Genomic DNA, 14,318 nt, shown 5'->3' on the forward strand with positions numbered 1-14,318 from the left:
AAAAATATTTTTCATTTATATTTTTATTTAAATTTTTTATTTGTTTCATTTTTATTTATTTATTTAGATTTTTGGTTGTAATTAAAGATACCAAAAACCTTTTTATTTTTTATTTTTTTACTTGAAATTAATGTTACCAAAAGTATTTTTTTATTTTTATTTTTTTTATTTTTCTTGCTACGAAAATTCTTTTTATTTTATATTTTCATTAAGATTTATGCTTGTAATTAAGGTTACCTGAAGTCCTTTTTATTTTTTTTATTTAAAAATATGATATTTTAAAAAATATAAAAAAAAGTGTTACATATATATTTCATAAACAACCCCAATATGTTATTATAATGCAAAATGCAATTTATATTGTTTAAGAGAGGGTTTTTTTCCTATTATGTGCAAATATTTCACATTAGATGAGCTGGATTCCCTGGATTGTGCGCATGTGTTTGTGTGTGTGTGTGTTGGTGGGCGGGGGTGCCCTATGGGTATAAAAGTCTCCCAACTCTCAAAGTGTCAGTGCGGGTGTGAATCCTGATGTGTGTGCAACAATCATGGCATTGTTCATGGATGAAGATGTGACTATACTCAAGCACGAGCAGCAGACCGCCATGGTGGATCTAAACATGCTTTTTGGGGAACACGAGGAGCCTTGTAAAGGTGAGTCAACATCACTAAACATGCTTTTTTCCCCCCACACTTATTCATAAGTGTTTTTATTATTCTGACATACGTGACACCATCCTAAATATATCATGTATGATTGTTCAATCTCGTAAAATGGAAAAGGTGTGCGCAGTGAGAGCGTCCTATCCTCCCCGGATCCAGACCGGGTGGCTGCCGGGGTAGCGGAGGGTCCCAGAAAAAGGAAGAGGACCATTTTTAGCCGAGCTCAACTGTCTGAGCTGGAGCAGGCCTTCGCCGTGACCCCTTACCCCGATATCACCTTGAGGGAGAGGCTGGCTGCACACACACACCTGCCTGAGAGCAAGATACAGGTAGGATACTACCTCCATATTGCAATACAGTCAAACCTCGATTTTCGTCTGCCTTAGCTTTCATATGCTTCGGTTTTCGTAGAAAATGTTTGCCAAAATGTTTGGTTTTCATACAATATTGCGTGTAACAAACTAGTCTGTTTGTCCTCTACCGTACTGTTCCGAGAAATGGAGTCCACATCAACAATAAGTTCCATCCATTCTTCATTTATAGTTATTTTGCATTATTTTTGGCATGTAAACTATAATTCTTCTCTATAAAATGATATTTTTGGTCATCTGGAACGGATTAATTTGATGTACATTATTTCCAATGGAAAGAATTTCCTCCGTTTTTGTAAGTTAAATTTTTTGTTTGTGTAGTTTTTGACTCACTAGAACAATAGATGGTAATAGATTTTAGTAACTAAGTTAGAGATAGAAAAAGTGTGGATAAAAATACAAATAAGGTAAAAAAAAAAGTACTAAACAAGAACTATACAGACCCTTTAAATGTACATACGTGCAATAATAGCAATAAAGTGGCACAGACTATGAGGTGATGCAGTATTCAAGGTTGGTATGGTTTTAAATAAACTGCATGGATGTCATACATCAGTGGTGTCCATAGTCCGGCCCGAGGGCCATTTGTGGCACACGGCTCATTTTTTGTTGGCACCGTAGCATTACAAAAGCGGTCTGCATCAGAACATTACAAAGGAGGATGAGGGCCGCACTGAAAATTTTAAATTAACACAAAAAAAGTTATGCTGTGCTATTAAAAAAAGAAAGAAATATAATATTGCAGAACAATTTAAATAAAATTGGAAAATAATGTTAAATGTTTAAAAAATTGTAGCGGGAAGTCATTATTATGAATTATATTTTCCTTTTTTTTTTTTTTTAGTTGTATGCAGCGTATCCCTGCACATTTGCAGAAGTTTGGTTTGAAAATAAAACTTTTTTTTCTTTGTATTTTTTTTCTCCAAAAACAGGCTGTTTTTTTCCCCGCAGAAAACACATCTCGTTCGGCAATCATTTATAAATACGTGATAACACGGGTAAAATGTACAGCGTGCATGCGACCCTGTTCGAAAGCCCACAGTGTTTACGTTTATGTCTTCATGCTTCACAGGTAATGTTTTTTTTTAATGATTTCACACTTTTTTCGGCAGCTGTTGAATGCACCATAGCTGCTGTGAGGCGCAAAATTGAAAAATATAGAAACTGTAGGTTATATACCGTGACTCTCATTCTATCTGTTAGTGGATCATCTTAGACGTACTTAGGGCTTAAACCCTGATTGTCCATTTAACTTTTAGCTTGTTAGCCTCTGTCGATTGTGAACAATGGCAATTGAAGAGAGAAGGGGAGGGTTCTGTAGCTTCAATCTAATCTAATAATTACAACAGTCACTTTTATTGCAAATGTTGATCCAAAATCTGGGAAGGGATCAATATCGCTCTAAAATTTGATTTGAGAAATGACAAATCTTGCTGTGGTCCACAGGTGTGGTTTCAAAACCGAAGAGCCAGGAGTATTAAGACTGGCAGACTGCCCATGTCCACCAAACATGTTCTGGAAGGTAGAGGACTTTCACAACCCGGCTCCGGACTGGTGACCTCAGCATTCCCTGCCCCGACATCTTTGGCAGACATGTTCAGACCAGATCAAGGCCAACCTTGTGAAGATATCCCACAATTCTACTCTGACTGGATCCAGATCTACAACAACCAAACCCCAAACCAGCCATCACTCCACCAGCAGCCCATCCTCAGCACCCCCAAGCGTTCGGAGTCTCGTCTCTGGGAGGCGCAGCGCCAACAGAGACAACAACTAGGATCCACGCTCTCCACTTTCCTACCTGCTTCTTTTACTCAGCCCATCGCCAGGCAACCGCAGGTGTCCAGCCACTCCTACCAGGCCCACAGGAACATGAAGACTCAGAGCCTGGCTCAGTGTGGGCCTCATCAGTCTATGTACGGGGGAACAGCCGGAGGCCACGCCTCCATGGACCAAGTGGTTCCTTCTCACTCTCAGTCGATGTACTGGGAAGTAAATCAGGGCCAGGGACATCACCACCTCCATCATCATCATCCTCATGCACAAATGGGTCCACAGACCTCCATGGGCTACATCTCTGACCTGATTTATAATGCTGCTATTGTGACCAACTTCTTGGAGTTCTGATGAAAAGAACAATTGTAAATATCCATTTATGGTCCTACACACCAGATATACTGTACTCTTCTACTCTTATACTAACATTACACTGCTCTGGATATCTGCATCGATGCGCCCACCTGAATGATTACCACGATATCAAAAGTGACATATGGTGAGAGGTGGATGACGTCGCTTTGAAAATCGATGCCTTCATCCCAGAAGTTAAAACCTGTTATGGATACCATTTGTCTTTTTTTTTCACTGTTGTATCCTATCAAGTCACGACTGGTCAATAGAAAATGAAAGTAAAAGTGAAATTTGTCGTCATATTTTGAGTCCTACTGTTTTTCATTGTGAGTTTATCTTTTCTTGGGTTAAAGCTAATGTATTCAACATACTCCCCATTTCAGCCTTAGTTCAGAGTGATACTTTTTTCTAAAAGTAATAAATAATTAATAATGATACAAAAATGTAAAAATTTAGCATGCTAACAGCTAGCACGCTAGCAACCTGCGTGGACCATCTCCTGCGTCAATGGACAGGTGCTAAAGAGCAGAATGCTAACATGCTAACAGATAGAAAAGATAGGTACAAGTTAGGGAAAGTGCAGCATTAGAGACATTGTCTTACGTGCTTTGTACTGCTTTGCGGAGGCGTGAGGCCGAAAAATGGAGGGATCAGCAGGCACCGGCTGAGCTTTGTCTTGAGCTGACAAAAAGTACCTTGAAAACTTACTGTTATAAAACAAAGAAAAGCAGAGGGCCGGGCTTGATGGCAGGGAAACAACTGGGCATACTATTAGAATATGTGACAACCATTAACTGTACTAAAAGTGGAAGAAGCCCAAGCGAGCGCGTCCTTCAAATAAGGAAGAAAGAACCAGCAGGTAACACAGTGGCTAACAGTTGTTATGCTACACCTAGCAAGCTAGGCACTAAATACATAAAGCACTAACTGTGGCAGTATCCCAACGAAAGCTGTGCTATTCTTGTCTTATTCTGTTTGTTGTTTACAAACGGTTTAGAAGGTTTACGGTTTACATCTTTTGTCAGTTCTCAGATACACGCAATTGGGCCTACGGGACAAGACGAGATTTTAACTTTAGTTTTAAGAAAAGTACAATGAAAAAAGATTTTAAAAAATATGACAATATATTGCAATCTACTAATATAATTTCTACTACATGACACTCTTTTGTGCTCTGTGTGTATGCTACCAGCTCTGCCTCCACCCACCGAGACTATATGACTGACAAACGGGCTCACTCCGTTCATGCCGTTGTTTTATGGAACAAATGCGCCAAGGTGCTGAAAACCTATTTGGAGGTGGAAGACAAGGAAATGCATGCACATGGACATGCATGCACGTGGCAATTTATTCAGGCCAGCAAAATGATTGAGTTCATTTTCATTTAGCGTGTGATTAATTTATTTAATAGAGAATAGAGAAATCTTTCTGAACAAGAAATCTTGTCACCCTTTAATCTCGCGAGATCTTGAGGCACCCCTACTAGAAACCTAATTTTTCTTGGCAAATTATCATCTGAACTGAACATAATCTATTTTTGTTTTTTTTAAATTGTTCATTTATGTGCTTGTGATCCAATTTCCTCCAAGATGGTCCTAAAGAGAGAAGCGAGGGAAAGCAATAGATCACATTAACAACAGGAATGCAAACGTTCATAAAAGTTAACACACAGAATTTCCCAATAAAACGATGCACGACAGGGGTGTCCAAACCTTTTCCAGTGAGGGCCACATGGTGAAAAATGTCAGGATTCAAGGGCCACTGTGATATTGTGAAAACCAACACGTGTAGATATGCAAATAAGTTATATATATTCCAAGAAAAATCTGCATCTCAACTTTGTGATATAGGTGAAAACCCTATCAACTTCAATTTTTGCTCTTTTTTCCCCATTTTTACTGTTATTTGCACAAATAAATCAATACTTTTGCTTCTCTCGGCTTTAGAGCCCAATGTTGACATTTTTTTCAGGGCTGGACAGAAGCGTGGAAAGAACATATACACGAATAACATACCACGAATGATCTGAATACACACTTCCATGCTGAAGAAAGGCACATTTTTCGTCCGCATTTGAAGGAGGCTTAATCGGTTTTGGACAGCCTTCTCACGGTGCGATGACGTCAGCCGCCCACAAATGCAGACCCTGAAAATTGGACCCGGCTAATGTAATCTCGGGCGAAACTTTGAGTCGCACACACGCTTGTCCCCGCCAAACGCTTATGGACAACAATGACTCCAATCGACAACTGTGAGCATCACGAGGCTTTGGCCAGCGCATTCATGTGCGTTTTGGATTGTGGCCACAAAAACAACTAGAGGAACACTCGGAGAGCCCAGACCTCCGCCAAGCACCACATTGTGATTCACACCAAAATAGTAATCCTACATTTTTTGGATCAGTCTTTGATATTTTGTAGAAGCTATTGGGAACTTGCCCTGTATTTTTTTCCCCCAAGTGCTCTGACCATTTTTTGTGGCGTTATATGCACAAATGCCGAAAATGGTCCTATCTCACAATATTCAAGAATCCTTTAAAAAAATTCCTGGATCCAGACGGTGATCTGGATCACCCCCGAAACGTTATCATTTCTTCCATATACCATTTCCGACAATTCCTGAAAATGTCAACAAAGTTATTTTGAACACGAACAGATAAACGCCGCCAAAAACATAACCTCCGAGCGGCGCTTGCACCTTGCGCTGGAGAGTTCGGTCACGTTTCTTCGCTTCAAGGGGCAACAGGAGTCAAATCTATCATGTACTTGACATAATGTACAAAATTTTCACCATTTGTTGCTTGTCCTTGTTTTTTGTCTGTCCGCCACTCTACATTACTGAGCTCCCACCGTAGCTCACCCAAGACACACTCATAGAAAAGGAGGATTTCAGTCTCCCTCTTTTGATGGTGACAGAGTGAAAAAAAAACATTACATCATCTAGTAGTCCAATTTTTGAACTTTTTGGTAAATTAAGTGGCCATGGTTACACGCATGTTACAAAATGTGAATACTTTCTGCCATCTGGCGACATAACATGGTTCTATGGGCGCTGTGACCAAAGTTAATGGATAGAAAACAGGAGAAAAGGGGGAAAATATGAATTGCTATACAATTAGCAGCCTCTATTGCTGCTGTGGAGCTGCCATTGCTTCACAAGCAGGCCCATAACTAGCGATACATGAACAATGTGTGGAGTTTTTTGCACGCTGTGACCGAAGTTGATCACAAAAAAATGGCAGAATAAGAAAAGATACCAAAAAAGCACTAATAAGATGTGCAGTTAGCAGCCTATAACGCTGCACGGCAGCAATAGGGGCTGCTACTGCTTCGCAAGCAGGCCCATAATTTACGATTTATCATGTGGGTTTTTGTTTGCATACTGTGACCAAAGATTACAAGAAAACGGCAGAATAAGAAGACATGTTAAAAAAGTAGTACTACGCTATTAGCAGCCTCTATTGCTACTGTGCAGCATTCGAGGCTGCATCTGCTAACTCTTGTTTTTATATTCTAATATGAACCCTGGCGTGTTTAACGCTGTGGCCTTGTGAGAATTACTTTTCAAAACATCCAGATTAAAAATGATTCCTCGTAGGACGATACCATGACAGAAATAATTATTTTCTGAGTCAAAATATATATATTTTTCTAAATCTCTCTACTTTGTAAGGTCCGGGGGAGGGTTATATACAGTAGGCAGGCGGAAGAAACTAATGAAAAATAAGAGCTAAATTAAAGCAAGAGCTTTACGGTCTATCAGCTTACATGTCCTGTAATTCTGCTTGGATTTACGTTAGAAAAATATTACATGAGAGGTATAATACATGGACAAATATGACTGACAGTGCAGTGGACAGTGATCTCTCCGTATCACAATCATCTTTAATACCAAGTAATCTTTCAATAAACCTTTAATCTGGGTGTCAAATCTCAGAATTCAGGAAAATACTTTATTTCCCCTCCAGATGTAGTTACAGCTTTTAATCCCCCCACTCATGACGACAGGAACGTAGTTTACCAAAAATAGGAATTTATATCTGAAAACAGATCGTCCTTGTCTTGTTTGAATTGTTTTGAAGTTGTTGATCAAGAGCAGTAATCTTTTTGTAAACGTGTTGTTGGCGATATGATCACCTCAAGCCCGTCGCCGTAAACACGGATCCAATTATTATCCCATCTGTCGGCAGAGATGAAGAAAACAACGTGAGGTTTAACCGATGTGGTTGATACCAAAAGAAAATATGAAGTCAACAAAGACAACAAGAAACGTCTCACATTCATACTTACACTTAAGTCTTTTGTGTGCATAAGTGCATCGACACTGAAAAGTACAGCAAAATGCATTGCACTGTCAGTACCCGGATGTCTCAGTTACGTCGTACTGTCCAAGAGTGCGCCTAACAAATTAACCCGCGGAGTCTGAGGGCCCAAACAAAGCATCCACACATTCTCTGTGGAGAATGGATAGTGGTTCTATTAGAGTTGGGACACTATAGACCAGGGTATCCTTTAATCATCTTTAGTATGTGTGGTTTATTTGGTCATAAAACATACACAGAATGATGAACAACTCTGTTTCTGTCTCCTTTCTTCCTCTGGATAAGCATTGTGCCAGGCGCTGATGAGGCGTTCAAGCACACTGCATATTTCTGAGTATCAGACAGTCTGTGCTTTTTTGAGGGGGCAAAAAAATTGCAAGTGCCTGCAATTTGATAAACGCGCGGTGGGAGCGCGTGTGACTTGCTGATTTTCGAGCCGTAGACTGGCTGCAGACCGGCCGCAGAGGTTAGTTGTCATGTCAAACAAACGTTTTTTCTGGTTGCGAGACAAACTTACGCACTTCGTACATCTTCGTCTGTGTCGTTCGTACTTTTTTCTGGTGTCATGTTTGGCCAACATTTTCAGGTTTTTTTTGTACAACGCACTTGCAGACTCCTCCAATGTGTGTCATGAGCCACACGTGCACCCCACATACGTAATGAATGCAGCCAACGCACGTTCAGACATTTCGTATGTCCTCCATATGTGTTGAGATCTTACTCCTTCAGGGTCACCACAACTACATTTTCTACGAACAACAAAAACCGCAGCGATTTGGGGAACGCCAAAAAGTGCATGACCAAAAAAAAAAAAAATCGTACTTCCGGTTGTGACCGAGTTGCGGGGGAACGATTTAAGGGAGACACGTTACAGAAACTGTACTTGCTGCTCAATAAAGTTCAAGTGTGCAAGTATACAGCCTTAACCGTCCAGTCTTTAAAGTTACGTATGTAAAGAACGAGAGTGAAACAGCGTCCCTCAATTAAGGTAAAAGGGATGTTCAATGCTCATTTATCCATTTCATTCATCATTTATATGTACTTCACTTTGTTTTTAGCATATAAAACTACAATCATAATCTCTAAAATGTGTTTTCTGTTAGGATTTTGGGAGTCTGGAACAGATTAATGGGATTTTCATTAGAAAAATAGACTTGGTTTTCATGTTTCAATTTTCATCAGACCTTTTTGGAGCAAAACAGAAACCGAGGTCAAGATATAGGCCATCACCTTGTGACCCGATTCCAGTTGTTTTCTAGCATTATTCACGTTTAATACATGACACGTGGCAAATAGATACGAACCACAGTGCACAGCCGACATGAGAGGTGGTACAGCCCGTAATCACTTACCCGAGTAAACATACCCTGAAAATACATAATACAAAACACATATAATCACAAAAATGGCAGACAGCAATGTGCATGTTGATGTTTTTATTGATACAAACACAATGATCATAGACAGGAATTTTAAGTTAATTTTTACTGCAGCATCAAGGAGCAGATGTGGTTTCAGAAAATAATAAAAAAATACACCCGGTCCTCGTGCTACAATGTTCAATGTTAGAAGGTTCTGTGTTACGGCCTTTCGTGGTTACGATGCACCCCCAGAAATTATGAATACAGTACAAAAAAGGAATGACTTACATGCGTGCAGCGGAGGAATACATAGGCAGGAGAATACGTAGATGCGTGTCACTACACCGAGGAAGGACAATGTCACATTTTCTCCTTTTCGTGAAATGTGTTCCTTTCATTATTAGGGGTGCCACAATACATGTACCTGTATCGAGCTCGCTTCAATACCACTATAACTTTAAACCAGTGGTTCCCAAACTTTTTACAGCGGCGTACCCCTTCAGATATTTGACCTGAAGCCATGTATCTCATATTCCTGCACACTTAAAAAACTAAACATTTTATCTTAATGAAATTGAAATATCAAACATAATTAATTGGTTAATGAATTTTATACTTCCAGGTCGAAAATGTGTATTTTGCATGGTCACATTTTGATCAAGTTCCACAAGAGCTCTGATAAATAAGTAATCATCCTAAATATCTTTTATTCCAGTTTGATGTTGGCATCCTTCAGTTTGAATGGGTTAAATTTGAGCTTTGCTTTTTTTTGTTCCACTCACCATGGCTATGGTTTAAGTATGCATATTAATTTAATACCACATTGAAGGGGAAAGTTCAACAATCATGATAAAGCAGTATCCGAAGTACAACATGACAATAAAACTCTCTTGAATCTTGAAAAAATACAGCACATACAACTAAGGATAATGCCTCATTTTCCAGGGGAATCCCCTCTCACAGTGACAGTTTTTCACCGCTGCACCGTGCGGGGATTGCAACACCAATATAAATGCAATCTTCAACACTCTTTATGCACAAAATAATCAACAAACTTACTTATTGTTCATACAGTATAATGCACACAAAGCAACTTCATGTTCTGTCTCCTTTCCGCTCCGTTCTCCTTGCACCCTGAGGCGTTCAAGCGCACTCGTAATTGTGTGAGTGTTAGGCGCCAACACTTTTTCATTTTTATTCACGTACCCTCTATGACAATTGAGGTACCTGTGGGGGCACGCGTACCCCACTTTGGGAATCCAGGTGCTAGGGTTCCCCGAGTTCTCCCTCCATGGTCCGGACCAGGACGAACAGCTCTGCAAGCCCGACGACAGACGTTGCGATCACAGCAGATACAACCCGCTGGGAATAAGAAGAATCCGTGTTAAAGAACTGTTGGAAACTTTAACATACACAATTGCAAAGTGTCCTAGTGGTTAGCATGTTGGCCTTGTGATGACGTGACGATATTGTAGTGTGTGTGTGTGTGTGTGTGTGTGTGTGTGGAGGGGGGGCACTAGACAGAACACTAACTACAATCATGGTGCAAGACTAAAATCACAGCTCAACATGCATGGGGAATAATAGACAGCAACTTTGTTAACTAAAAAACAAGTGTTGCAAAGCATGCTGGGAAGCCGGAAGCACTCCCAGTGACAGGAGTTCCGACTGCTCCCGGCATGCCTTGCAGCACCTTTTTGTAAATAGTTGCTCAAAGTTCATGTTTAGAGTTAAGGTATTTGTTAAGTATCCTCCATTAATCATTAATCATGTGTGATCTACCTGTTGCATGTTAAGTTGACACTGTGATTGTTATGTGGAGTAATGACGTCCCGCTGTTTCCAATGTGTTGACAAGCTTATTGCGAGTTCCGTTTTGGCCTACTGTGCGTAAAATAAGAGTTTTTCTTACGGCTGGTGTTTCTGTGAACAGGTATTGACTGCCCATGTAGGAGCAGGCGAACGTAGCAACAATCGTCACCAGGAAGTTGAAAACAGTCACAACCACGGCTTTCGCTGACCGCACTGCACACAACCAAAAACACGTGGATTATTGATAAGCATTACAGATGAAATTTAAATGATGTTAAATTTGTACAGCTCACGAACCTTCCCGACCAAAATCTGCCAGTGTTCCATTTCGGTTCATTTCCTGAAGATAAGTGAAAAGATCGTCATGACGCATATTCTTTTGCAGAGTGCGGGAGGGCGATACAAATAAATGAATACTTTGTCTTATACTGTCAGTGTTTCCAATCTAACTATACAAAAAAAATTATACAATTATAATTTTATTCTTTTTCATTTTCATTACTGGATCTGCCCATCCCTATTGCAGAGCCGGCATGCCAGGGGTGTCCAATGTGCGGCTCGGTAAAAGCAACATTTACCTGATTGTTTACATTCCGTGTCATCTTGTTGTATTCTTCATTTGCTAGTCTGGCTTTAATGAGATCCAAGCGTGCAACCAGTTCAGGGTTCTGAAATAAAAAGAGGATTATGTTCACTAAGTACGCAGTGTACACAATACAGTATACTCATCGAAGTGTACTGCTGGACGCATGTATGCTTTTATTTGTTAACATATCACTTCACAATTTGCCACATCAACATTTATGCTAATTACATTTTTACTACAAAAATGGTGGCTGGGTCAGATGACCAATTCATTGTTATTATTACAGTAGTCCCCATGCATTTACAGTATAATTCAATAAACTTTATGCAACTTACTCTGGGTGCCTTGACAATCTCAGGTAGGTGCAGTGAACTATCCTCCAACAATTCATGTAAATAAAAAGGATGCCCTGAACAAAAAATAGAAATATCCCACATGACCTCAAGCGTGTTACAGATTCGTGTATTTTATTGCATTGAGCAGAATGTAAGAATAGCTTGTTTCACAGACACAAACAAAAATAAAGACACGAAAAGAAAAAATACCATTAAATAAAAATATCCATGTAAAACAAATAAATACTTAAAAAAAACACCAGTCGTGACGCTGTTTTACCTTGACCCGTCAAGTACTTCTTTAATTGTCTCGCTATGCTGAAGGGCAGCGTTGTTTGTCCTGTCTTTTCCACAATAACACTCAGTTTCTGTCTCAATCCTTCAGGCAGTGAAGAGTCCGTCTCTTCCAACAGTTCTGTCACACGCACCTTGAACTGATCTCCGACGACGAAGGCGGACGCCATAACTTCAACAATCGCCGGCTGAATAGTCTACTAATATAATATAAAATCCCATCTATGTGTTGTATTATGTCATTTCAGTGAGCGGCTAGTGGTACTGTGGCCGCCTCTGCCAGCGGAAGTACATCCACAGCGGAAATGATCGGACGGAAACACCAAGGACTTTAGAGATAATATCGGGTTGCCAAATTTCCCGCAAATGAATGGAACAGGAATGTACGTTATGGAGGAGAAAGTCCGCCATGATAGTAAGCAAGAGAGGTGGGCCGGGCTAGGCGGAAAATAGTGTATAGTACAATGTATTCATTAGTACTACGTTGAGCTGAGTATAAAATAAAGTTATACGCTGTGCATACACTTTGATAAAATGGATGATATTTTTTGAGAAATTTGATTTAAAAGTACTTACATGGATATTTAACTGGAAGTATTTACACAGTGCACCATTTATTTCTGTAATTGCATTGTTAATACATTTGGTAGACTATAATCTCAATTATTATCATCACTGACTTGTCATTAATTCAGCGAATCACCCAGAGAAACAAATTTGCTTTAAAATATATTGTGCAGGAGTCCCGCAAAATATACACTTTAAGTCTTGTTCAATGTCCTGTTGATTTACAACAACCAGTGTAATAATTCTACAACATTTTTATGACACATGCCTGTCTTTGGGGAATTTAAAAAATGACACATCTGGTCTTTTGGTCTATGAGAGCAATTAATGGCTGAGCAGTGTGCCGAGAACATGTTTACAATGCAATGTTTCTGGATTCTGCTCACCATCATGGTGGCCAAACCAGCGCAAGGCATAATACGGAAGTTTATGTCGATCATCGAAAGCTTTTAACTGTAGAGTCCTTGGGCAACACCACTGTGAAGAGTAACATGTTCTTCTTCTTCGGTTTTATGGCGGTTGGAATCCAACACTTTGGTGCATTAGCGCCCCCTTTCAGTAGTGTCTTGGCTGCAGTCACTGCCTCACTACTGCCACACGGAAACCTCTTCAGGGTACACCAAAAGTGGGCTTATTTGTACTTCTGTTTCCAGCTCCTTTGCTATTTTATTACCTATTTTGGCAAAATACTCACTGGTGCTCTTCCCCTTCTCCCAGCTTTCCTGTAATACTTCTCTTGTTGGGTGATTGGCTCTATGTCCCCTCAAATTCACAAAATAATAAGCCATCAGTTGCCTCTTCCTTATCTCCACTGGTATTTCTCCAGTCTCTACCTGGATGGCAGCTTCCCTAACTGAGTTTTAGCTGCTGACCGATAAGGCACACTCCCATAATCCAACACACAGATCGTATTAGTGCAACATAAACTCTTTGAAGTGAGTTGCAGCTCTCTCCGCATTCTCTTCCAGCAGTACAGCGCATCACATTTATTACTTTTTTTACATTTTCTTTTTTTTTTTGCAAATTCGGACACCCTTTCCAAAGGTCTTCCGCATACATTTTCCTTTCTGCCCATATTAGAAGATGGTCACCTAACACAGAAAGTGAACACAATTTCAATGATAAAATGTCAAACACATGAATTATGTGTCAACAATTAAGTGTCAACATGTTAAACACATGGTGAGAATAAATTAATAGACATGGAGAGGTGGTAGAATTAAATAGACTTTGATATGATGAATTGTGCAAGTGTAATTATGTGACGACTTGTTAAGACCGTCCTAAACAAATAAACCATGACCAAAGATGGCAGCCAAAGTACGCATGCGCGGTATGTGCTCCAGTGACATTTGGTTTTACACGGTTTACAGAAAATAATAAAGTAATTCATTTTGTGTTAGTTGCCACGTTGTTTATCCCGTGACATCTCACACGCTCACCTGTGTAAAATATATTTACATTAAAATGTAAAACATTCATTACGTATTCCGTGCCTCAGTTCACGTGAATGTTCGATGCCTTCAATGTTTCCCGTAAAAGTGTGAACACTCAATGTGCTTTCGCCAAAAACAACAAAACGAAATAAAAACTTGAATCAGTTACCCAACACACCAATGATAAAACACATAGGCAATCTCGCATTTTAAATATTTAAAGTTTTAGCTCACTTTTGGCATGATACAGGATGGGGTTAATTGTAAATTACAACAAAGGGCTCCGCAACCTCCAGTAAAAAGTGCTCTGCACACAGTAGGATGAAAATAAACTTTTTAAGAAACAACGCTGTTACGACATGTCTCATGACAGCAAAAAAGACATTTCTGCTCGTTTTCATAGTGGTCCCCGTAATTGTTCGTACTATATATTGTCCTTGAAT

The 14,318-nt window shown here is 39.7% G+C and overlaps 2 protein-coding genes across 2 annotated transcripts; one reads left to right on the plus strand and one right to left on the minus strand.

The window, feature by feature from the left end:
• Positions 1-171: 171 nt before the first annotated feature.
• On the plus strand, positions 172-3,457 carry sebox (SEBOX homeobox). Its single transcript, XM_054794572.1, has 3 exons — positions 172-654; positions 784-992; positions 2,481-3,457. The coding sequence occupies exons 1-3, from the start codon at positions 549-551 to the stop codon at positions 3,159-3,161; spliced, it is 996 nt and encodes a 331-aa protein (XP_054650547.1). The 5' UTR covers positions 172-548; the 3' UTR covers positions 3,162-3,457.
• A 5,449-nt stretch (positions 3,458-8,906) lies between these two features.
• Positions 8,907-12,186, minus strand: tmem199 (transmembrane protein 199). Its single transcript, XM_054794438.1, has 6 exons — positions 11,859-12,186; positions 11,579-11,652; positions 11,236-11,325; positions 10,955-10,997; positions 10,758-10,870; positions 8,907-10,208 (listed from the first exon to the last, which is right to left on the minus strand). The coding sequence occupies exons 1-6, from the start codon at positions 12,040-12,042 to the stop codon at positions 10,113-10,115; spliced, it is 600 nt and encodes a 199-aa protein (XP_054650413.1). The 5' UTR covers positions 12,043-12,186; the 3' UTR covers positions 8,907-10,112.
• Between the last annotated feature and the right edge of the window lie 2,132 nt (positions 12,187-14,318).

The sequence above is a fragment of the Dunckerocampus dactyliophorus genome, chromosome 12 (genome assembly GCF_027744805.1).
Source record: "Dunckerocampus dactyliophorus isolate RoL2022-P2 chromosome 12, RoL_Ddac_1.1, whole genome shotgun sequence".
In the NCBI taxonomy this organism is placed as follows: domain Eukaryota; kingdom Metazoa; phylum Chordata; class Actinopteri; order Syngnathiformes; family Syngnathidae; genus Dunckerocampus; species Dunckerocampus dactyliophorus.

Excerpts from the sequence above, each read along its gene's own strand:
- tmem199 (XM_054794438.1), bottom strand. The coding sequence starts at position 12,042 with ATGGCGTCCGCCTTCGTCGTCGGAGATCAGTTCAAGGTGCGTGTGACA. Across the intron at positions 10,871-10,954 it reads GGCAGATTTTGGTCGGGAAG|TGCGGTCAGCGAAAGCCGTG; the intron begins GTTCGTGAGCTG and ends GGTTGTGTGCAG. Across the intron at positions 10,209-10,757 it reads TGTTCACAGAAACACCAGCC|CGGGTTGTATCTGCTGTGAT; the intron begins GTAAGAAAAACT and ends TCTTATTCCCAG.
- sebox (XM_054794572.1), top strand. The coding sequence starts at position 549 with ATGGCATTGTTCATGGATGAAGATGTGACTATACTCAAGCACGAGCAG. Across the intron at positions 655-783 it reads ACACGAGGAGCCTTGTAAAG|GTGTGCGCAGTGAGAGCGTC; the intron begins GTGAGTCAACAT and ends AAAATGGAAAAG. Across the intron at positions 993-2,480 it reads TGCCTGAGAGCAAGATACAG|GTGTGGTTTCAAAACCGAAG; the intron begins GTAGGATACTAC and ends TGTGGTCCACAG.